Genomic DNA, 24465 nt, shown 5'->3' on the forward strand with positions numbered 1-24465 from the left:
GTATTCGAGATCCCAGCTCTGGTTCCAGCGTGTGTTTTTTCCGCTGCGCCACCTGAGCGGCCTACTAATTTTTTTTTTTTTAAGATTTATACTTTATTGATTTTCTTCTCTTCGTTTCACAATGTAAAACAAAACAAATACTTCTGCAGATACATGACATATATACCGAAGAGTGAAAATGTAAGTAAAAAAAAGAAAACAACAAAAAAAAACTATCAACATAGAAAGAGTAAAAATGAAATAATTAAATAAATAAAAAAACACACACACACCAAACGAAAAACACAGTAATACAGCATGTATCCTCATAAACTCACAAAAGAAAAAACCTTATCATTTTAGAAAAACATTAACATTTTTAATGCAGTTCCTCATAGGCTGAAGTACAGTAAAATGAATAACTCCCCACTACATACATTCAGTTATCTCTATCTCTTCCTCTTCTTCTGAAATAACTTAAATATCTTCCCCATTTTTATAGTAAATCTGTCCATCCTCTGCCATAGCCTAAATGACATCCTCTCATAAGCTGCCACTTTTGCCAGTTCATTTTGCCATTCATGCATAGATGGGATACCTGGTAGCGGCCTACTAATTTAAAGTTTTAACTAAAAGATGAGTGACCTGAAGATCGGTGTCCTGACCTAAACCTCTTGAAGTCCTGTGGGGTGATTTAAAGGGGAAAGTCTACAAGAGAGGACCTGAACCCTGGATGATCTAGAGAGATTCTGTAAAATAGAACGTCGGCCATCTTTACAAGATAATGAAGTTATAGGAGAAGTGCTGTTTTATTGATAAAGGAAGGTAGCATCACACGCTGCTTTTAAAGACCTATAGCCTGCTCCACATTGCCAAACAGGTTTTATTTAAGTGACGTTTACATTCAGCAGGTCTGGCCGTGCTAATGCCCGGGCGTGGCTAGTGAAACTGAACCCAATTGACATTAAATTTGGAGAACTGGTTGGTTTGGTAGCTAAATGGACAATTACTGTTCCACACAGAGCCAGGTAGGGCTGAACAGCCGATTCCTTCAGTTATTGAAATCATTATTTCTTAAAGCGCTTTGTGTTTATTTGTGTTAGGTGGGTCTAATTTTATAATTACATTGATGATCTGAAACTTACACCGATCAGCCACAACATTAAAACCACCTCCCTGTTTCTACACTCACTGTCCATTTTATCAGCTCCACTTATCATATAGAAGCACTTTGTAGTTCTACAATTACTGACTGTAGTCCATCTGTTTCTCTACATGCTTTGTTAGCCCCTTTCATGCTGTTCTTCAATGGTCAGGACCACCACAGAGCAGGTATTATTTAGGTGGTGAATCATTCTCAGCACTGCAGTGACACTGACATGGTGGTGGTGTGTTAGTGTGTGTTGTGCTGGTATGAGTGGATCAGACACAGCAGCGCTGCTGGAGGTTTTAATCACCTCACTGTCACTGCTGGACTGAAAATAGTCCACCAACCAAAAATATCCAGCCAACAGTGCCCCGTGGGCAGCGTCCTGTGACCACTGATGAAGGTCTAGAAGATGACCGACTCAAACGATGAGCGATCGTCTCTGACTTGACATCTACAAGGTGGACCGACTAGGTAGGAGTGTCTAATAGAGTGGACAGTGAGTGGACATGGTATTTATAAATTCCAGCAGCGCCGCTGTGTCTGATTCACTAACACCAGCACAACACACACTAACACACCACCACCATGTCAGTGTCACTGCATTGCTGAGAATGATCCACCACCTAAATAATACCTGCTCTGTGGTGGTCCTGACCATTGAAGAACAGACTAAAACAGATGGACTACAGTCAGTAATTGTAGAACTACAAAGTGCTTCTATATGGTAAGTGGAGCTGATAAAATGGACAGTGAGTGTAGAAACAAGGAGGTGGTTTTAATGTTATGGCTGATCGGTGTATAAATTGTCTGATCTTGGTTGATGTAGTGTAGATGGTTTATTTCTGGTGAACTGGTGTAGGCAGAACGTTCCTCCTCAGAATGTCTCAATATTTCTGTGAATCCATCATGCTAGCCATAGAGTCATGACAGGCAGTTCCTGCAGCAGAAATGACTGACCATGCCCTTGCTTGACCCTGAGGATTGTATTCTTGTAGCCCATGTGGCAAACAGTTCCGGTTTTGATTCATCACACTATAAAACTGACTTCCAGAACTCTACTGGCCAGTCTGAATTCCTCCTGGTGTATTCCAGTCGAGCCTTCCTGTGCTTCTTGGTCAAGACTGGCGTACACCGAGAAGTCTGAAGTGATCTTCTTATGGTTGCTACTTAAATATTTGTCCCAGCCTTTATCAGGTCATCCTGTAAGTCTATTGCAGTAACACAGGGTACTAATGGGGCCTGGCAGGTTTGCTGGTGTCATGAGTGTGGAACTGTCTAACTAGGAATGTCTTGTAAATCTTACAGTCGTCGCCCTTTTGGTGTAATGAAATGATCTTTGTTATATTGTGTGACAGCTCCTTTGTTTACACAGTGGTTTCAACACACCTTGAAGACCTGAATCTCCGGCTGGTGTTTGTTTAACACATCACAGTCTCAGAGACTAACACAGTTTAATGACTAGACTTAATGTACTAGACATTTACTTCTTCTTGTGGTTCACTTTTCTTCTGATGGTGCTTGCTGGGACCTTGTAGATACTTTACAATGCTGGAAGATTTTATTTAAATAATATTTAGAATGAAAAGGATGGAGGTAGTCAAGTCCGGGCGTGTCTGGTCTAGTTTAACTGAATTAACAATGAAATTTGGGCCGCGTGTAGGCAAAATCGTCTCCTCCGAATGATCCACCGTTGCCTTTTTAAATGCGCAGAGAATCAGCCCTCATCAAGGTTCAGCTGTGGGTCCTTAACAGGAGACCAATCATATCGAGGGGGTGTTGGCCCATCAACAAACACTCCTTCACCATGTGCTCCTGGGAAGGTGTGCATGGCAGGTGCACAGGAGCGCAAAAAGGCCAGATCTGTGATAACAATGGGGTACAAGCACAATTCTCAGTACCTGGATCGGCCTCCACTGCGTCGTTACTGTGGTTATCCAGTAACTTGTGATTATTTTTGGGTCATTGTTTGTATTGTACGCTTCCATCCACATGACATGACGACTAAACCCGTCAATGCAACCATTTAAAGCGATGCCGTACGGCTTTAGTCTATCGTACGAGTCCATAAGGCTCGGTTGTAGTACTGCTGACGACGCAGACGCCGAGCACGCCGGTGGTGCTCGTTCTTCTAAATACACACAGTTTATTACAACGTGTTATTCCTTACGCTAATAACACGCTGGTGCTGATGTGCAGGAGATCAAGGATGTCTTTATTTGTGAAACTGATACAAAAGTATAACTTTACCAAATCATGAACATCCCTCATTTTAACACCAGGAGGAAACTACGGCCCACAATTATTCTCTAAATCATTTCAACTTTAGCATCCAAATCATTTTGACTTTAATGTCTTAAAAATTTTGACTTTATTATTAAAATGAATTCAATTTTATTTTCAAAATAATTTATACTTTATTCTCAAATTATTTTGACTTTTTTCTGAAATTATTTTGACTTTATTCTCAAATTATTTTGACTTAATTCTTTAAATTATTTTGACTTTTTTTCTTAAATTATTTTGACTTTATTCTTAAATTATTTTGAGTTATTTCTGAAATTATTTTGACTTTATTCTCAAATTATTTTGATTTAATTCTTTAAATTATTTTGACTTTATTCTCAAATTATTTTGACTTTTTTTCTGAAATTATTTTGACTTTATTCCTAAAATCATTTGGACTTTTTTTTTTTATTATTTTGACTTTATTCTTAAATTATTTTGACTTTTTTTCTGAAATTATTTTGACTTCATTCTTAAATTATTTTGACTTTATTCTTAAATTATTTTGAATTTATTCTTAAATTATTTTGACTTTAATCTTAAATTATTTTGACATTAATGTCTTATTAATTTTGATTTTATTATTAAAATGAATTCAATTTTATTTTCAAAATAATTTCTTGAATTATTTTGCGTTTATTTTTAAAATGATCTTTTTTTCTTTAAATTATTTTGACTTTATTCTTAAATTATTTTGACTTAATTCTTTAAATTATTTTGACTTTATTCTCAAATTATTTTGACTTTATTCTCACAATTATTTTGAATTTATTCTTAAATTATTTTGACTTTATTTTCAAATTATTTTGACTTTTTTCTCTAATTATTTTGATTTTATTCTCAAACAATTTTGACTTTTTTTCTTTAAATAATTTTGACTTTATTCTCTGAATTATTTTGACTTTATTCTTGAAATCAAAGCTTAAAAACATAACAGTGTTCAGTTGTTCTTATTAACCTAAATCATTTACATGTGTAAAGAATCACACAGGGATTAAAAACAAATAAACGTTGGCAGTTACAGAACATTTACTCTGAACGTGAAAACAGGCTGAACAGAGCTAGGCTGAACAGGTACGAGTCCAGTGAGACCAGTTTGTTAATCATCAGTAAGCAAACATATAAGATACATATAAACATGTTTAATACATGTAACGTTACACATACACGGTCTTTAAGCTCTCAGACTAATGTGGACAACTGTTCCGGTTCATCCTAGAGCTGTTGAGAGGGGCTGAGGTCAGGGCTCTGTACAGGACACTGGAGTTTCTTTTAACCGAGCTTTTTTTCATGTCTTTGTAAGGCACAGTCATGCTGGAACAGGAAAGGGCCTTCCCTAAACTGTTGGTGCAAAGTTAAAAGCATATAATTTCCTTTATATTGCTGATTTATTACACCTGTCCTGTTAGCATCTGTTGTGGCTCGAACACATAAATTTAGAAATTAGAAAGGGTGTTGCCACCGGTCGGCTAGGCACCATCTAGCGGGCATAATCTAGCGGGCATAATCGGCAGTGCCTGTGGCAGTCTCTGCTAGGACTGGATGACCGGACTATGTGGACGGGGTCTTCAAACGCTGTGTAAGGACCCTGATTGGCGAATAGAGAGGCGCCTGTGCAGAGTGCATGGGTGGAAAAGGGTTCCACTGGGGGCTGCGCGTGGGTCGGAGGAGGCGTGAGCAGCAATATATAAAATGCATAAATAAAAAAAACAGTGTATAAAAAAGGAAGTCAGAAATTTACACAGAGACACTGACAGTTTTTTTAATAAAATATTTTCTCCATGTCACACCAATTAAACCTCGCTGTTATCTGGACACAACTGTAGATGGGTCAGCCATGGTGTTGTATCGTGCAAAACGTAGGTCTTAGTCTATAAGAGATGCACTGAGATGCAAAGTCAGATGAAAAGCGACCCAATATATAAATATATAAGAAATATCACTCAAAAATGCTGAAGGTTCCGTCCTTATCAAGTTTATTTTCTTGTTTTCTGTCATGATTTGATTTGGCCGTTTTGTTTCTCCTTACACAGCTTCCTGTTAAACAAACAAACAATTATTTTACTATAGACAACAAATAATCAGATCAGACGCCACGACCTGCAAGTTCTGCTTCAACAAGAGAAAATGATTGTTTCTTCTAAATAAACTCAGACATAACATTATGACCACCTTTCTAATATTGTGTTGGCCCCCCTTTCGCTGCCAAAGCAGCCCTGACCCGTCAAGGCATGGACTCCACTAGACCCCTGAAGGTGTGCTGTGGTATCTGGCACCAAGATCTCAGCAGCAGATCCTTTAACTCCTGTAAGTTGTGACCACAGATGCTGGCTTGGATCGAGATCTGGGGAATTTGGAGGCCAAACTGGTTGTTGTTCTCCTCAAACCATTCCTGAAGCATTTTAGCTTTGTGTCAGGGAGCATCATCCTGCTGAAGGAGGCCACAGCCATCAGGGAATAGCGTCTCCATGAAAGGGTGAACATGGTCTTCAACAATGCTTAGGTAGGAGCTACGTGTCAAAGTAACATCCACATGGATGGCAGGACCCGAGGTTTCCCAGCTGAACGTCGCCCAAAGCATCACACCGCCTCCACCGGCACGCCTTCTTCCCATAGTGCATCCTGGTGCCGTGTGTTCCCCAGGTAAGCGACGCACACGCACCCGGCCGTCCACGTGATGTAAAAGAAAACGTGATTCATCAGACCAGGCCACCTTCTTCCATTGCACCGTGGTCCAGTTCCCATGCTCACGTGCCCATTGTTGGTGCTTTTGCTGGTGGACAGGGGTCAGCATGGGCACCCTGACTGGTCTGCAGCTATGCTGCCCCATACACAACAAACTGTGCTGCTCTGTGTATTCTGACACCTTTCTATCAGAACCAGCATGAACTTCTTCAGCAGTTTGAGCTACAGTAGCTCGTCTGTTGGATCGGTCCACACGGGCCAGCCATCGCTTCCCACGTGCATCAATGAGCCTGGCCACCCATGACCCTGTCGCCGGTTTACCACTGTTTCTTCCTTGGAGCACTTTTGATAGGTACTGACCACTGCAGACCGGGAACACCCCACAAGAGCTCCAGTTTTGGAGATGCTCTGACCCTGGTCTCTGACTAGCCATCACAATTTGGCCCTCGAAGGCAACGTTTAGAATAAGGCCCACAGCAATGGCGTAATGGTGTGTGTTCTGGTTAATAAACACCCGTGTATACCCAGCATGACACTCTCTACCGTGTTTACACTGCTAGTGTGGCCAAAACACGACATGTGTGGGTTTATGAGAAGCCATTTAAAAAGTATATGGACAGCTGAAAGGGATTACTAGTACAACCTAGCACTTGGGTTCTATTCTATTGCTGGAGGGTGATTAACAACCTTAACAGCACCTAACAACCCACCTAAACATGCCTGAAAACATAAAGCCTTCAGAGACGGTGACTAGATTAGGTTCGAACACAGATTTCTGGGGTTATGTTGCTGTGTTGAACCGCACCCAGCGAAATGGGGTTCAAATGAGTCAAGAAACAAGAAAAGTCCATCACTGACTGTACTGTCCATGTAAACCTCACCTTCCCTCCTCCTGCTTCTGATCCAGAAATGCACAGACGGCCACGTCTCTGTCCAGAATCTGTTTTTGCAAATTCTCGATCTCCTCCAGAGCTTTCTGCTCTTCAGATTCCTGTTCGACTGTGAGGGCAGAGAGGAAACATGTAAATAAAAACATTATAAAGTTTACAGTCGTACGTCCAGGGCGTCAGGAACGGTGGAGTAAAACCTACTCTTCAGTTTCTCCAGTGCTTCTGCCGTCACCATTTCCTTCTGCTCAGATTCGACCTGCAGAGAGACAGAAAACATCAGAGGATGAGCTCAGGGCTGCCACCTCCAAAACCCCAAAAAAGGACAGGACATTAGATCTCAAAAAGGACATCAGACCCCAAATAAGGGGGAAAAGAACCCCAAAAAGGAGGACATCAGTCACTAGAAAGAAGGGACATCAGACCCCAAAAAGAAAAACATCAGACCCCAATAAGGAGGCTATCAAACCTCAAAAAGGAGAACATCAGACCCCAAAAAGGAGGGCATCAGACCCCAAAAAGGAGAACATCAGACACCAAAAAGGAGGGCATCAGACCCCAAAAAGGAGAACATCAGACCACAAAAAGGAGAACATCAGACACCAAAAACAAACTGACTCTATTATTATTATTAAGTTTAATAATGAAGAGCAGACTCAGGTTCTTCACTAAAGCACTAGTGATGTTAAATGTCCTCATTAGTACAGTCGGCAGTACAGCGGGGAAAATAAGTATTGAACACATCAACATTTTTCTCAGTAAATATATTTCTGATGGGACTATTGACATGAAATTTTCACCAGATGTTGGTAACAACCCAAATAATCCACACATATAAAGCAGTCAAAACAAATAAGTCCATTAATTAAGTTATGTGTAATAAAGGTGTATGACACAGGGAAAAAGTATTGAACACGCTTACTGAAATGTATTTAATATTTAGTAGAAAAGCCTTTGTTGGTAATGACGGCTTCAAGACGCCTTCTGTATGGAGAAACTAGTCGCATGCATTGTTCAGGTGTGATTTTGGCCCATTCTTCAGTCTTCAGATCATGAAGGTTCCGAGGGCCTCTTCTATGAACTCTGATCTTCAGTTCTTTCCATAGATTTTCAATTGGATTCAAGTCTGACTGGGCCATTCTAGCAGCTTTATTTTTTTTCTCTGAAACCACTTGAGAGTTTCCTTGGCTGTGTGTTTGGGATCGTTGTCTTGCTGAAATGTCCACCCTCGTTTCATCTTCAGCATCCTGGTAGATGGCAGCAGATTCTTATCAGGAATGTCTCGGTACATTTCTCCATTCATCCTTTCTTCAATTACATGAAGTCTGCCAGCACCATATGCTGAGAAACAGCCCCACACCATGATGTTCCCACCTCTAAACTTCACTGTTGGTATGGTGTTTTTGGGGTGATGTGCAGTTCTATTTCTCCTCTAAACATGGTGTGTGCTATGACATCCAAAGAGTTCAATTTTGGTCTCATCTGACCAGACTATATTCTCCCAGTATTTCATAGGCTTGTCTAAATGTTGTGCAGCAAACTTTAAACATGCTTTTTCTTCAGTAATGGAGTCTTGCGCGGTGAGCGTGCATAAAGGCCATGGTGGTTGAGTGCATTACTTATACTTTTCTTTGAAACAACTGTACCTGCTAATTCCAGGTCTTTCTGAAGCTCTCAGCAAGTGGTCCTTGGCTCTTGGACAACTCTTCTGATTATTCTTTTGACTCCTCTGTAAGAAATCTTGCGAGGAGCACCTGGCCGTGGCCGGTTTATGGTGAAATTATGTTCTTCCCACTTCCGGATAATGGCCCCAACGGTGCTCACTGGAACATTCAGAAGTTTAGAAATACGTCTGTAACCAATACCATCAGTATGTTTTGCAACAATAAAGTTGTGAAGGTCTTGAGAGAGCTCTTTGCTTTTACCCATCACGAGATGCTTCTTGTGTGACACCATGGTAATGAAAAACCTTTTTGTAGGCCATCAATTAGGACTAAACCAGCTGATATTAATTTGCACTGATAGGGGCAGGATTGCTTTCTAAATACTGACAGATTTCAGCTGGTGTTTTGGCTTTCCATGCCTTTTTGCCCCTCCTTTTCTTCATGTGTTCAATACTTTTTCCCTGTGTCATTCCAATTTATTAAACATAAATTATTTTTTGGACTTATTTGTTTTGACTGCTTTATATGTGTGGATTACTTGGGTTGTTACCAACATCTGGTGAAAATTTCATGTCAATAGTCCCATTAGAAATACATTTACTGAGAAAAATGTTGATGTGTTCAATACTTATTTCCCCCGCTGTATCTTCACCTTAAAAGCCAAAATGGAGAGGATGAGAAGGAGCTTTTTCCCACAAGCTATTCGGGTCCTCGACCAGAATAGCATTCAGGACTAATTTACACAAATCTATATATAAATCTATATATAAATAATATAAATATACAGTATATATATATATATATATTATACAGTATATGTGTGTGTGTGTGTATATATGTACATGCGTGTATACAGGTTTTCTGTATATGTATATGTATATAGATTTGTATTTGTGTACAATATTCACACTCATTGCATTATGTTGCACAATATAGAGTCAGTATTATGTTCAGCTCTTGCACAACTGTTGTCACTTTCGCACACTTGGTTCATGTTAAATTGCTTCTATTTTCAAATTATATTTAAGTTTCTTTTTAATTTCAATTACACTTAGATCTACACTTACATTTTAATAACATTTCTATTTTTTGTATAAATATATATATTTTTGTCTACTTTGTCTATTTCGTAGCTAATGCGGCCGAGTAGTCACTAAAGCATTTCACTGCCAGTTGTACTGTGTATGACTCTATATGTGACAAATAAACCTTGACCTGATGTGGATTGTGTAATGCTGAGGTTAATACTGTAGTGGTTATATATAAATTTTAAAGGTCGGGTGCAGTTCGTGTGATTTATACTACATGACCAAAAGTATGCAAAGATCATTTCCTGCATCATGCTTCAAAAATGTCACCCATTTATCAATCATCTTAGTGCCCAGAGAACTGGTGCCCACGTGTATCTAAATCAAAGATTGGAACGATGGTTACAGCTCTGGTGCCACCCGTGTAAAAACGATGGGTATTAATTCTACACTGATGTATAAAACCTTCAAACAAAAACTAGACACTGAAGCGGAACGCTTTGCCATCTGAATGTCAACAGTGCCAAACCTCAGTGTGCATGCAAATGAGAGGTTTTTAATACCAAGTATTAACAGGAAATAGTGACTGTGGGCCTTTGTGTTTGTTTATAAATGCTGTCAGTGTTAAAGCTGGACAAATATAAATATCAGTATAAATATCGAGTAATTTATTACAGTCCGGTTCAAACACAGGCAGTAACACTAAACACTAACTGGATACTGCTGCAGTGGGTCCAGCGGGACCAAAACACAAGGACAGAAACTGATTCGGAGCAGGGCGACACACATCTAGTGCAGTTTAGAGTAGCCAGTACACCTCCTGCATGTGTTTGGGGACATGCAGAAGGTGTATTGGCTGAGGAAACCCACATGGACTCAGGAGGAACCATGCTAAACTCCTCACAGACATGACTGGAGACCTCATGGTAATCATTATGAATAATATGATAATACAACCTGAATGGTGCCACATAAGGCGTGCTGACACACGCATGCACCTGGGGGGGGTTCATCTCACTTACATACTTAAGACATGTAAGTGAGATGAACTAGAGATACAAAATTGGTCGTGACGGCTGGGTGCCTATACGTACAACAATCGGCTCGTCCGAGGGTGGGAGTGTCGCAAGGGATTCATCATAACTGCTGCAATTAAGACCTCTGCTACATGAACAGAGACGGGGGATAATGGAGATCAGTGCGTGACTCTCCGTGCACGATACGGATCTCCGTATGAACCCGTCTGGTGCAGGTGAAAAGAAGCGGTCTGGTTCTGCACACGTGTACAGTACAGGCCAAAAGTTTGGACACACCTTCTCATTCCTGTGGTTTTTCTTAATTTTTTTAAATTTTCTACATTGTAGATTAATACTAAAGACATCCAAACTATGAAGGAACACGTATGGAATTATGTAGTAAACAGAAAAGTGTTAAACAAACCAGAATATGTTTTATATTTTAGATTCTTCAAAGTAGCCATCTTTTGCTTTAATGACAGATTTGCACACTCTTTGAAATTTTCTCAACCAGCTTTATTAGGTTTCCACCTGGAATGGTTTTCAATGAATGTTTGTGCCTTGTCTAGAGTGAATTTTTGGAATTTGTTGCTTTTTTAATGTGTTTGAGACCATCAGTTGGGTTGTGCAGAGGTAGAGTTGGTAAAATATAAAACATATTCTGGTTTGTTTAACACTTTTTGGTTCACTACATAATTCTTCATAGTTTGGATGTCTTCAGTATTAATCTACAATGTAGAAAATAAAAATAATCAAGAAAAAACATTGAAGAGAAGGTGTGTCCAAACTTTTGGCTGGTGTGTCCAAACTTTTGGCCTGTACTGTATGTCAGTCACGACTCAGGAGTGGAGGTCTGCAGCAGTGAATTGAATATGGATGTGGATTGGACTGGGAGGACAATTGGGGAACAAGAGTCACATGACTTAATTGTAGTGGTACTTTATTTTTCGCTTATTGTTATTACACTTTAATAATAATGCTGCCCCACCCTGCGCTCTGACCCCAGCTTCCAAACCAGTTGGGATACTCTAAAAAAAGGATTTCATTGTAGTGTACATGTGTACAAAGTTGTTCTATAGTCCCAAATTAAAGAAACTGCATTAAAATAAATAATTAAACCTTATTTTAACAACTGTTTACATTCAAGGATTTAAAAATGCTGAATAATAAATAATTAAACCAAACTCTCATTTTATTACTCTTTTAATTAAATGTTGACATACAGTGTATCACAAAAGTGAGTACACCCCTCACATTTCTGCAGATATTTAAGTATATCTTTTCATGGGACAACACTGACAAAATGACACTTTGACACAATGAAAAGTAGTCTGTGTGCAGCTTATATAACAGTGTAAATTTATTCTTCCCTCAAAATAACTCAATATACAGCCATTAATGTCTAAACCACCGGCAACAAAAGTGAGTACACCCCTTAGTAAAAGTTCCTGAAGTGTCAATATTTTGTGTGGCCACCAATATTTCCCAGAACTGCCTTAACTCTCCTGGGCATGGAGTTTACCAGAGCTTCACAGGTTGCCACTGGAATGCTTTTCCACTCCTCCATGACGACATCACGGAGCTGGCAGATATTCGAGACTTTGCGCTCCTCCACCTTCCGCTTGAGGATGCCCCAAAGATGTTCTATTGGGTTTAGGTCTGGAAACATGCTTGGCCAGTCCATCACCTTTACCCTCAGCCTCTTCAATAAAGCAGTGGTCGTCTTAGAGGTGTGTTTGGGGTCATTATCATGCTGGAACACTGCCCTGCGACCCAGTTTCCGGAGGGAGGGGATCATGCTCTGCTTCAGTATTTCACAGTACATATTGGAGTTCATGTGTCCCTCAATGAAATGTAACTCCCCAACACCTGCTGCACTCATGCAGCCCCAGACCATGGCATTCCCACCACCATGCTTGACTGTAGGCATGACACACTTATCTTTGTACTCCTCACCTGATTGCCACCACTCATGCTTGAGACCATCTGAACCAAACAAATTAATCTTGGTCTCATCAGACCATAGGACATGGTTCCAGTAATCCATGTCCTTTGTTGACATGTCTTTAGCAAACTGTTTGCGGGCTTTCTTGTGTAGAGACTTCAGAAAAGGCTTCCTTCTGGGGTGACAGCAATGCAGACCAATTTGATGTAGTGTGCGGCGTATGGTCTGAGCACTGCCAGGCTGACCCCCCACCTTTTCAATCTCTGCAGCAATGCTGACAGCACTCCTGCGCCTATCTTTCAAAGACAGCAGTTGGATGTGACGCTGAGCACGTGCACTCAGCTTCTTTGGACGACCAACGCGAGGTCTGTTCTGAGTGGACCCTGCTCTTTTAAAACGCTGGATGATCTTGGCCACTGTGCTGCAGCTCAGTTTCAGGGTGTTGGCAATCTTCTTGTAGCCTTGGCCATCTTCATGTAGTGCAACAATTCGTCTTTTAAGATCCTCAGAGAGTTCTTTGCCATGAGGTGCCATGTTGGAACTTTCAGTGACCAGTATGAGAGAGTGTGAGAGCTGTACTACTAAATTGAACACACCTGCTCCCTATGCACACCTGAGACCTAGTAACACTAACAAATCACATGACATTTTGGAGGGAAAATGACAAGCAGTGCTCAATTTGGACATTTAGGGGTGTAGTCTCTTAGGGGTGTACTCACTTTTGTTGCCGGTGGTTTAGACATTAATGGCTGTATATTGAGTTATTTTGAGGGAAGAATAAATTTACACTGTTATATAAGCTGCACACAGACTACTTTTCATTGTGTCAAAGTGTCATTTTGTCAGTGTTGTCCCATGAAAAGATATACTTAAATATCTGCAGAAATGTGAGGGGTGTACTCACTTTTGTGATACACTGTATATCACACACACATACACAAACACACACACCTAAATCATCAGGTTTCTTCACAGTATGAGCTTTATAAATTTATATTTTTGGCATTTAGCAGATGCTTTTTATCCAAAATGATTCACAGTACTGTGACTATAAACTGTCTAAGCAACTGAGGGTTAAGGGCCTTGCTCAAGGGCCCAACAGTGGCAACCTGTCAGTGGTGAAATTTGAACCAGTGACCTTCTACTTCCACTAGGCTTCTACTAACTGTCCTAGCTTTTACACGTGCACTATAAATGTTATGGGTTTAATTTACTTACATTTACTGTCTACACAATTAAGGGTTAAGGGCCTCACTCAAGAGCCCAACAACTTAGTCGCAACTCGGTGATGGTGAGGCTTAAACCAGTGACCTTTCCATTACTAGTCCAGTACCTTAACCTCTAGGCTTCTACTAACTGTCCTAGCTTTTAAGATTTAAGTGAGTAGCACTGTCGCCTCAGCAAGAAGGTCCTGGGCTCGATCCCAAGGTGGGGCGGTCCGGATCCTTTCTGTGTGGAATTTGCATTTTCTCCCCGTGTCTGTGTTGGGTTTCCTCCCACAGTCCAAAGACGTGTAAGTGAGGTGAATTGGAGATGACTGTGTTTGAGATTAAACTTTTAAACTGATGAATCTTGTGTAACGAATAACTACCGTTTCTGTCACGAATGTAACCAAAGTGTGTAGAACATGACGTTAAAATCCTAATAAATAAATAAATAAATAATAAGATTTAAGTGTGTACATTATTTCTACACTAATTAAAATTACAAGCAAATCACAGTTTTGTCCTTCATCCTACTTAATTCTGACATAATGGTTTGATTTGTTATATTTTATTCATGTGTAAAGATGCACACGCTGGCAACCCACCGAACAACCCTCATAATAATGCTAACAGATTTGATCCAGATTTACAAGGTAAAGCAGCCCAGACCTAGCGTGAACGTCACTTCAGGTGTTTTACCTTTTGTTTGTTGCAGGTGCCCTGACCGGTCTCAGAGGCGACACTGGCTTTCTTCAGTTGCTCCTTCTTCTTCGTCAGCCCCTCGATCTGGTTCTTCAAGGGAGTCATCTCGGTGTTCAGCTGCTGCATCTTCAGCTTGTTGGTCAGGATTTCGTCCTCCATCCCCTTTGCACGCTCGCCGTTGACGAGAATCTGGCTGTTCATTCTGCGGATGTTGAACTCCTGCCGTATGGCCTTGAAGGCCACGGCCATGAACAAGCAGGCAGCGAAGAGAACCAGAGCGATGAGGCCCCTCATCCTGCACCGTAGAGAGAGAGAGCGGGAGGTAGAGACCGGCTTACGAGGAAAAGTGCAGTCTGATTCGGTTTCTCTTTTCTCTCGTATGGTCGCTACGATCTTATTACAGCCGCGCTGTCTGTGAGAGGACGTTCCTCCCGCCCTCGCGCCCTCCCTGCCCCTCTCTACCTGCCTGCCTGCATACCTGATTCCGCTCCTCCTTTCTGGATCCTGGCCTACCTGTCCAACAGGATACTGCAGGTGTGGCAAAACAAGCAACAGAATAGTGGCACGGAAAAAACAATAAGACAAAGCCAGAGCCGTGTATCACACGCATGAACGTATTTGAATGTTATTTTATTATGGACTGATAAGATTGTGCTGAATACCCTCGGGTCAATAAAATAGCCCAGAGTTGGCTGAGTTTATAGTCCGGCTGTAAAATCTGTAAATTATTATAAAAAGACAGAGCTAGAGCTTGAGTACAGAGTGTACATGCATTTATTTATTTAGAAAGAGCAAATATTGTTAGACAGACAACTAATTTCAGGATGCTTTGTATCATATAAATGAAGCCTTGTTCTTTCTTACTCATGTATGAAGGTTTACATTTCTACAGAAATGTTATGCATTTTTATATATATATACACACACTGATCAGCCATAACATTAAAACCACCTCCTTGTTTCTACACTCACTGTCCATTTTAACAGCTCCACTTACCATGTTCTACAATTACTGACTGTAGTCCATCTGTTTCACCATGCTGTTCTTCAATGGTCAGGACCCCTACAGGACCACCATTGAAGAACAGGGTGAAAGGGGGCTAACAAAGCATGCAGAGACGCAGATGGACTACAGTCAGTAATTGTAGAACTACAAAGTGCTTCGAGCGGATAAAATGGACAGTGAGTGTAGAAACAAGGAGGTGGTTTTAATGTTATGGCTAATCAGCTTTGCTTTAAATATGTTTTTTACTATTATTTATGCTTTTAAATGCATTTTCTTTTGTTCATATTTATGAGAACACATTAAATACCGAAAACAATTGTCTGTAGTGTTTACAGTAAATCTTTTGCAGTGTCTGTGATGTATAGGGAACTGGACACACCTCAAGAACACCGGTGTTACCGGTGAGAGTTACCTGTGTTTGCGGTGGGCGGAGCCTCCAGCAGGTCTTTCTGCTTTCTTCGCTTCAGTTTCTCCAGTTTCAGCTCCAGTTTCTCTGGCTGAACGCGAACATCTGAACGTCTACACAACAGAATTAGGCCGAAATGATATATCGGAGGAATTAAAAAGCAGAAAGTTTACAGATAGTGTTACTGGATTATCTGCATGTGTTGTTGAAGCAAGAACCGGACAGGCAGCTTCTCTCAGACTCTACGCGGCAGAACTCGTTTTGTAGGGGTTTTTAATTTCACCAGCCCGATTTTGGCACCACGGTCGCATCATGAAGCTCCACATTGTGCTCTTGGTCCTGCTGTTGGGATGCAGTCTAGGCCTGATGGCGTACATTCAGTCCAAGAGGAAACTGGAGGTCCAGCTCAACAAGACCCACTATTTTGAGCAGATCAAGCACAAGGTGACCAACGATGTCTTGGTGGAGTTCAAAGATCTTTTATTAGACACCGGCGCACAGCTGGAGAGCACCAAGACGCAGCTGGAAAAGCTCAAGGTGGAGGTACAAGAAGTGCAGAAGGTCGCGGATATGAAGAAGGCTGATGTGGGCACCTGCAATGAAGAACTGGTGAGACCATTAAACCAGCGTTATCATTTGCTTATGAAACAGAAGAACTTAATATTAGATCGGAACTGCGTTATAGCTGCGTTGTGTCACTTTATTACGCAATAATTTGAGCCATAAAAACGGTGTCTAAATTGATTTTAACCCTTTATTCAATCAGCGTGATACTTTATGACAGTTCTTAATTTTATCTACACTGCAAATAACCAATATTTAATACTGATAATGCGTTCATAATGTTGCCCAAATTTATACACTTCTATTTGGGCTCTTAGAGACCCCTCAGCTAGATGCTTAGGGGTTTGATGGACCCCGTGTAAACTTGTACATAGTTTATGTTCTGGACAGGTATTTAGACTAATTAAATATATTCTTCTCTTGCTTTTTTACATTTGAACTCATTAACTTGTGTTATTTTCCTGTAAATGAGTTCTACCAGTGAAAAGAAATATAAATATATGTTCAAATGTCAGAGAATATTAGATATACCCCAGTTTGAATCCTAATAATAAATTTTTTATAGTAAATTACTTATTTGAAAGCACAGTTTATTGTTAAAAAGGGGTAAAAAGATTTGGTTCACTTATTGTCAGTGAACCAAGTTAAAATGTTTGTGTTATAGATTGTAATACAGTGGTACCTTGTAAACTCAAAATCTTTGAAACTCAGCGACCTTTGTTGAGGAATTTGTACCCTTAAACTCAACGTTTACCTTAAACTCAACGTATTCAGTTTGTTTTTTTAAATGTATTTATTTAATTTCAAATGAACAATGAACAGCCGCTTTGTTCAGCGATCGGCTTGAGCGGTGCAGTAAAACGTCATCAAAGTGTGAATATGAGACGAATCTGCATTTGTACATTTACATTTTCAGCATTTAGTGGACGCTTTTATCCAAAGCATCTTACAGTACTGTGACAGTATATTGTCCAAGCAATTGAGGGTTAAGGGCCTTGCTCAAGGGCCCAACAGTGGCAACCTGGCAGTGGTAAGGCTTGAACTGGCAAACTTTTGATTACTGGTCCAGTATCTTGACCACTAGGCTACAACTGCCCCGAATCTGCATTAGTGTGGAATAAGCGTCAGATCCAGGGTTACAGCTCCACATGTATCTGTGTTTATCTGGATTCTCCTCCCTGTTTCACTTTTAAACTTGTGTTACAGCTCCAGCTTCTGAGAATCTGTGAGAATCAGCTTTTTTTTTCAGTGTTTATATTATATTTGTATTATATATAAGCACGCTAGTGCACCAGTGCTGACATCTCAGACTCGCAAATTTGATCCTCAGCTCCGCTTGTCCGAGGGTGGGAGCAGATTGATGGTAAGAAAAAGCTGCTAAAGTATTTGGTCCTTGTAAAACATTAGCACAGCCTACCACATCCCAAAAACATGCCAGTGGGTGTGTTGGCTACGTTAAATTGCCCACAGGCCTAAGTCAGCATGTACATATCCTGAACTGGGTGTATTCCTGCCTTGCACCCAATATTTTTGGAATAGGTTCTGGACCCACTGCAAGCTTTAACAGAAGCAGTGGCTGAAACAGTAGGATGGAGAAGTTGTGCTGCTGGTTCAGTGGGTCCTGGAGTCTCAGGGACCTGGGTCAATGTAAGAATACTTGCCATGTGCAAAATGGGTCTGTGTGGGCATTAATTGGGTACTGTGATTTTTTTTGACCTTCCAAAATATGCCTTTCTATTGGCTTATCTAAATAACCTTTAGGAATAAGTATATAAGTACATGAGTGTCTGATGCCCTGTGATGGATTGATGCCTAGTTTAGGGTGTTTTCTGCCTGGTATTTTCGGGTTGCAACTGACCCACCGCAGCCCAAACCAGGATAAGTATACCAGGATAAAATAAATAAAATAAAATACAAAAAATATAATGATGTATTGTTTTAGGGCGACAAAGTGGCTCGGTGGGTAGTGCTGTTGCCTCACAGCAAGCAGGGCCTGGGTGTGATTCCTCAGCCGGGTGTGTGGAGTTTGCATGTTCTCCCTGTGTAATGTTGTTTCCTTCAGGTGGTCCGGTTACCTCCTACAAATCCAAAGACATTCTGTCAGGTCAACTGGAGATACTAAAATGGTCCTATGTGTGTGTGTGTCCTGTGATGGACTGGCGACTTGTCCAAGGTGTTTCCTACCCTTCGCCCAGGGACCTATTGTGTCACCTATTTGTATGGGCATTATGCACGGCTTAGACTAGCTGGGTTTGAACCTCTTTTCAAGTGCTTTCACTTTCCAAAAGCAAAAAGAAGGTGGATTGGCTGCTCTGAACGGTTATTGAACGGGTAGGAGCGTGGTGTCCTGCACTGTCCTGAATGAAGTGGTCACTAAAGGTCAATTCATTTTGCAGCAGTTTAATATATTGTGTTATATATATTTTTTCTTGCAGAAAAAGCTACAAGATCAGGCTGTAGCTGCATCAAATGAGAAGACTAAAACTGAAGGTGAGTGCTATAGTCCATATGTAGTTAGGTTAGGTCGAGTTGATGACCTTGGTTCTGTATTCTGGAAACCACAGAATGCAGGGTTGCCAGATACATATCAGAAATCCCGCCCGTTTACCTAAAAAAGTAGCCCCAAAGCAGCCAAGCAACATGTCGTATATTATTAAATTATGTTAAAGTCATCTATAAAGATGTGTCTATTTAAATTAAATCGTCTTAAACGTTGGGTAGTGAAAGTAATAAATGAGTAAGCAAATTCCAGCTATGCAAATGGACCACAGCTGAGATCCAGGACAAGACATTGCACGGGTTAGCCAATTCTGATGATTTGCTAAAGAATGTAGTTAATATTTAAATACTATTTTATGTCCTGTTACATGCAGCCCAAATTACAGCCTTCAAAAATCAAAAAACACCCCAAAAAAAACAGCAACTGCTCAAAATTTCAGCCGAGGGAAAACCGCGGAACTGGCAACACTGACAGCTTGGGCTTGATTTATAGCTCTATAGATCTATAGCTAAGAAACGACCCCCCCATAGAAGTTGTTACAGTTTAACGAACTAACGACCCCCCATATAAGTTAAGTTATAGTTTAGCTAAGAAACGACCCCCCATAGAAGTTATATTACAGTTGAGCTATCTAACAACCCCACCATATAAGGTTATTTACCGTTTAGCTAACTAACGACCCCCCTTTAGAGGTTAAGGTACAGTTTAGCGAACTAACAACCCCCCCATATAAGTTAAGTTACACTTTGGCTAAATAATGACAGCTCATAAAAGTTAAGTTACAGTTTAGCTAACTAATGACCCCACCATATAAGTTAAGTTAACGTTTACATTTTCAGCATTTAGCAGACGCTTTTATCCAAAGCGACTTACACAATGAGCTGAACACGATGAGCAATTGAGGGTTAAGGGCCTTGCTCAGGGACCCAACAGTGGCAGCTTGATGGTGGCGGGGTTTTCAACCGGCAACCTTCTGTTTACTAGTCCAGTACCTTAACCACTGAGCTATCACTGCCTTGTTTAGCTAACTAACAAACCCCCATATAAGTTAATATATAGTTTAGCTAACTAATGACCAGTGATGGCATAGTTACCTTGAAAAAGTAATCTGATTACTGATTACTGATTACTCCTTTAAAAAGTAACTTAGTTACTTTATTGATTACTTAATTTTAAAAGTAACTAAGTTAGATTACAAGTTACTTTATTAGTTATATAATGCGGTCCGCTAAAGAATCCCATAATGCAACTGGAGCTGCATAGGCGGTTGAAGCGGAATAAGAAACAAGAAAGATGGCGGAGTCCTCTGTTCACAAGTGTAAGTAAGATAAATAAAATAATTTTTTTTAAAGACAAAAAAAAAAAAGACGAAAAATATCCACAATTTTGGCGAGTGGGGTTTGTAATGAGTCTGTAACTATGGTGATATTACGTCATCACGTCCCCACGTCATCACTTGACGTTGGTAAGATGGCGGATGTAGTACTTTTTTACCGGTCGAGTAGTTCATACTTCCTCCAATCTAGTGCATACTCTGTAAGTATGAGATTCCGGACGCAGCTCGTGACTTAATTGTCGCATAGGCCAGACGTCACTCCCCGAGACGCACAAAGAAAGCAAAAATATATCTTTTTACTAAGGAAAATGACAAAAATAGTAACACACAGTAACTTGGATAAGTAACTTTAATCTGATTACTGGATTGGAAATAGTAACGCGTTAGATTACTTGTTACTGAAAAATGTGGTCAGATTAGAGTAACGCGTTACTGACATCAGTGCTAATGACGCCACCATATAAGTTAAGTTAGAGTTTAGCTAACTAACAAACCCCTGCTTTAGAAGTTAAGTTACAGTTTAACTAAAGAATGACCCCCCATACAAGTTAAGTGACAGTTTAACGAACTAACAACCCCCATTATAAATTAAGTTACAGTTTAGCTAACTAACGACCCCGGCTCCTCGAACATTTGTTTTTACCTTATATAGGTGGGACCAAATATTAAAAAGGAGGGTCAGACCCTCCCAATCGTCCATGTAATTTGAACCGTGGTAGCGAGTGATGCATTGAATCACTTGGCTTTTTCTGTTTAGCTTGTAAGGGCACCATTTTTGTAGCTTAGCTAACACATTTCACTCTGGACGGCCATAGTAAGGCAGACATTACTAAACTACACTGTTCTAAAGGTGGCACCCTACGATGGTACCACAATGAAAGTCACTGGACGTCTGCTACCTGCAGGTCAACCACCTATCTGGACGGTGATTGGCTCGTCCGAGGGTGGGAGTCCATAGCTGCTGGTTAATCGAGGGGGATAATGGAGATCAGTGTGTGAGTCTCCATGCGTGATGCGGATCTCCAAATGAACCCGCCAAGAGCAGCTGATAAGAAGCAGCCGTTTTCACATGTATCGGTTACAGCTATCCTAAGATCGCTGAAATGGGAATTGGGTAATTGGATATGACTCGATTGGGAGAAAAATGATGGGAAATTTGTAAGTAGAATAAGAAAGATCACTGTGAGCTTAACTACGTCCATTTTAATGCAGAGAGTTTATCTTCTCTTACTGGTTTAAATTCTCAGCCGACTTCAAGAAGAAGACGGGCGACTGGAAGGCACAGAAAGACCAACTCAAAAAGGAAATGCAGCAACACAGCATAGTGTGCAGCTACGTCGACAAGACCTCGCCCGAGGGAACGTGAGTAACACACAGACACACCTTGTTTTAACAGTCAGTACCAGACGTGGGCGCCGGATATGTTTAAGATTCACTTGACGAGCTTTTTCTGGTCTGAGGGAAAACTTGATGCAAGTGCTCATTAAATAACTGTAATAAGGTAAAATCATATAAATAATGAATGTTACCTCATTCATTCACCTCACAGCAAGAAGGTCCTGGGTTTGATTCCCCAGGGTCCTTTCTGTGTGGTTTGTATGTTCTCCCTGAGTCTAGGCTAACTGGAGTTAGCAGAAATGGCCCTGTGTGTGTGTGTGTGTGTGTGCCTTGTGATGGAATTCTACAGCAATTATGTAACTATAGATATCTGAAAGTTATTTTTTATTTTATTTATTATTTTTAAAACCGTATATACATTTGAATATAGTGGCTGACTACAAATGTAATCTTTGTTTGTGCTTATAAATACATGCTTTACCTGTGCATATTAACATTAAAAACGTATTTTCTCTCACTGGATCGTCATTACGGCAGCAAAACTAATAAGCAGGTATTGCTAGAGATGAGGTGTATATATTTGACTTATAAATTCATTTATGATCTTATTTATTTCATTCTAATTTTAATGAAATTAATTGCAGTAAATTGCAGTCAGGTTAATTGGAGATACTTAAAATTACCCTACAATAGTAATAGAAATTAAGAAACGTTCCTTTAGTAATAAGATCAGTTTGCAGAGTGATTAATTTTCTCTCTTAATTCTTTTGTTTGGTGAACAGGAAACTGTGTGGTATCGCTCTCGCTGCTCCACCGAACAATACAGTCAAAGAGGCACCAAAATCAGCCTGAAATCAGAAAGGAGACGGCTGGAGCTCCGGACGCTGATCAGCGGGGGAACGTGTGTGAGCGTGGAGGCTCATATACCCACCATCACCCACCACCACCCACCATCACCCATCATCATCCACCATCACATTTACGTTTACTGCATTTAACAGACTGTAAAGGGCCCAACAGAGACGACCTGGCAGGTGTGGGGCTTGAACCAGAGACCTTCTTACCTGTTACTGCAAATAAATGAAGAATACTAAATTAACTAAATAAATCCATGAAAGTAAATTAAAACAGCTTCATCATTTATGTAACGTCAGTGAAACACATGCACACACTCTTCACTTAGAGACACGTTGTACAGTTTTGTTTCTACTATGTTTAGCAAAAATGCACACATCTGAGTCAGACATACTGCACGGCCAAAAGTATGTGGACACCCCACCCCTTGACCCCTTAAGATCCATTAAGACTCGCTTTGACACGTTCTCCAGTGTCCTGCTGAAAATCCTGGCACCTACCCGGGATAAATACTGACTTCGAATGCAAGCCGGGCCTTCTCACCCAAACGCTGTTCCACTAAATAGGCGCAAATTCCCACAGACACACTCGGATGTCTTGCATAAAGCTCAACCAGAAGAGTTTTGTAATTTTAATGTCATGTTTTAATGAGTCAAGTTACTCATTACACAAGATTCATCAGTTCAAGTTTAATATCAAACACAATTTTGTATCTCTAATTCACCTCACTTGCACGTCTTTGGACTGTGGGAGGAAACCGGAGCTCCCGGAGGAAACCCACGTGGACACGGGGAGAACATGCAAACTCCACACAGAAAGGACGCGGACCAGCCACTCAGGTGGCGCAGCGGTAAAGTACGCTAGCGCACCAGAGTTGGGGTTTCGAAGCCTCTGTGTGCTATGGAGCCTGTTTAGCCTCTTTTTCTTTTAGTTACCCTTAGCCTTTTGTTTGTTTATCCTCCATGTGTTAGCTCTTTGTGTTAGCTCTGTGTGTTAGCCTTTGTTTATTAACTTTAGTTCTGTTTGTCTATGCTTAGTTCTTGTAGTTCTGTTTAGTTTATGTAGCCCTGTTCAGTGTCTGTTTAGGTTAGTTTAGCATTTATCTTTGTGTGTTTAGCTTGTAGCAGTTAGCTTAGCATAGGTTGTGTGTTTGGTTTTGTGTACCCTTGTCTCGTTCTGCCAGTCTTGTCTTGTTATTAAATAATATTAGTTTATACATCTCTGTGTGTGTGTCCGCCCCTCTTGTTCCGTCATAGCCCATAAGCGTTACAACATCGTATGGAATCTCAGCTCTGCCTTTCCGACTGGGCTGGGCGGCTGCATGAACGACGATTGGCTGTTGTTCAGGGTTAGAGGGTAAAAAGTCGGATCATAGGTCCTCATAACTGGTGTGACTGCGGCCCCTGCTGGCTGACTGATGACGACTGCACAGGGCTGAGGAATAATGCTCATCAGCATTATTCCTCAGCCCTGTGCAGTCGTCATCAGTCAGCCAGCAGGGGCCGCAGGGTGTGGCCCTCCGTACACAGTACCCATCGGTGTATGAACTCGATTAGTGCAGGTGAAAAATGCAGTCTGTACTGACTGTACGTGCCGGAGGGGGCGCATGTCAGTCGAGAGGCGTCCTCAGTCAGCGGTGAAGGGTCGGATCAGTATAGAGGAGCAATCAGGGTATGGACACGATGAGATTGGGGGGGAAATTGGGGGGGAAAAGTGGAAAATAATAATTAAAAAAAAGAAGGGACCTGGACCGCCCCACCTGGGGATTGAACCCAGGACCTTCCTGCTGTGAGGTGACAGTGCTACCCACTTAGCCACCATGCCACCCAACCAGAAGAGTAACGATTGGTAGAAATGAGGTGCAACGTCATAAGGTGAAGGTCGAATTCATCATAAGTGCTGCAATTACGCCCTCT

General features: G+C 40.9%; 2 protein-coding genes across 2 annotated transcripts; one reads left to right on the forward strand and one right to left on the reverse strand.

The window, feature by feature from the left end:
• Nucleotides 1-5194: 5194 nt before the first annotated feature.
• si:dkey-87o1.2 (uncharacterized protein LOC796684 homolog) lies at nt 5195-14869 on the reverse strand. Its single transcript, XM_062992249.1, has 4 exons — nt 14542-14869; nt 7189-7243; nt 6979-7096; nt 5195-5449 (listed from the first exon to the last, which is right to left on the reverse strand). Exons 1-4 carry the CDS (start codon nt 14836-14838, stop codon nt 5407-5409), a joined length of 513 nt encoding a protein of 170 aa, XP_062848319.1. The 5' UTR covers nt 14839-14869; the 3' UTR covers nt 5195-5406.
• Nucleotides 14870-16249: 1380 nt separating this feature from the next.
• On the forward strand, nt 16250-22796 carry zgc:174935 (uncharacterized protein LOC796019 homolog). Its single transcript, XM_062992250.1, has 4 exons — nt 16250-16565; nt 18956-19010; nt 21604-21718; nt 22477-22796. The coding sequence occupies exons 1-4, from the start codon at nt 16269-16271 to the stop codon at nt 22544-22546; spliced, it is 537 nt and encodes a 178-aa protein (XP_062848320.1). The 5' UTR covers nt 16250-16268; the 3' UTR covers nt 22547-22796.
• Nucleotides 22797-24465: the final 1669 nt, after the last annotated feature.

The sequence above is a fragment of the Trichomycterus rosablanca genome, chromosome 3 (genome assembly GCF_030014385.1).
Source record: "Trichomycterus rosablanca isolate fTriRos1 chromosome 3, fTriRos1.hap1, whole genome shotgun sequence".
Taxonomy (NCBI): domain Eukaryota; kingdom Metazoa; phylum Chordata; class Actinopteri; order Siluriformes; family Trichomycteridae; genus Trichomycterus; species Trichomycterus rosablanca.

Bases quoted from the DNA above. Each gene is read 5' to 3' on its own strand.
- si:dkey-87o1.2 (XM_062992249.1), bottom strand. From the start codon at position 14,838: ATGAGGGGCCTCATCGCTCTGGTTCTCTTCGCTGCCTGCTTGTTCATG. The intron at 7,244-14,541 runs GTAAAACACCTG...GTCTCTCTGCAG, and splicing joins GCACCTGCAACAAACAAAAG to GTCGAATCTGAGCAGAAGGA. The intron at 7,097-7,188 runs GTAGGTTTTACT...CTGCCCTCACAG, and splicing joins AGCACTGGAGAAACTGAAGA to TCGAACAGGAATCTGAAGAG.
- zgc:174935 (XM_062992250.1), top strand. From the start codon at position 16,269: ATGAAGCTCCACATTGTGCTCTTGGTCCTGCTGTTGGGATGCAGTCTA. The intron at 16,566-18,955 runs GTGAGACCATTA...TTTTTCTTGCAG, and splicing joins GCACCTGCAATGAAGAACTG to AAAAAGCTACAAGATCAGGC. The intron at 21,719-22,476 runs GTGAGTAACACA...TTTGGTGAACAG, and splicing joins AAGACCTCGCCCGAGGGAAC to GAAACTGTGTGGTATCGCTC.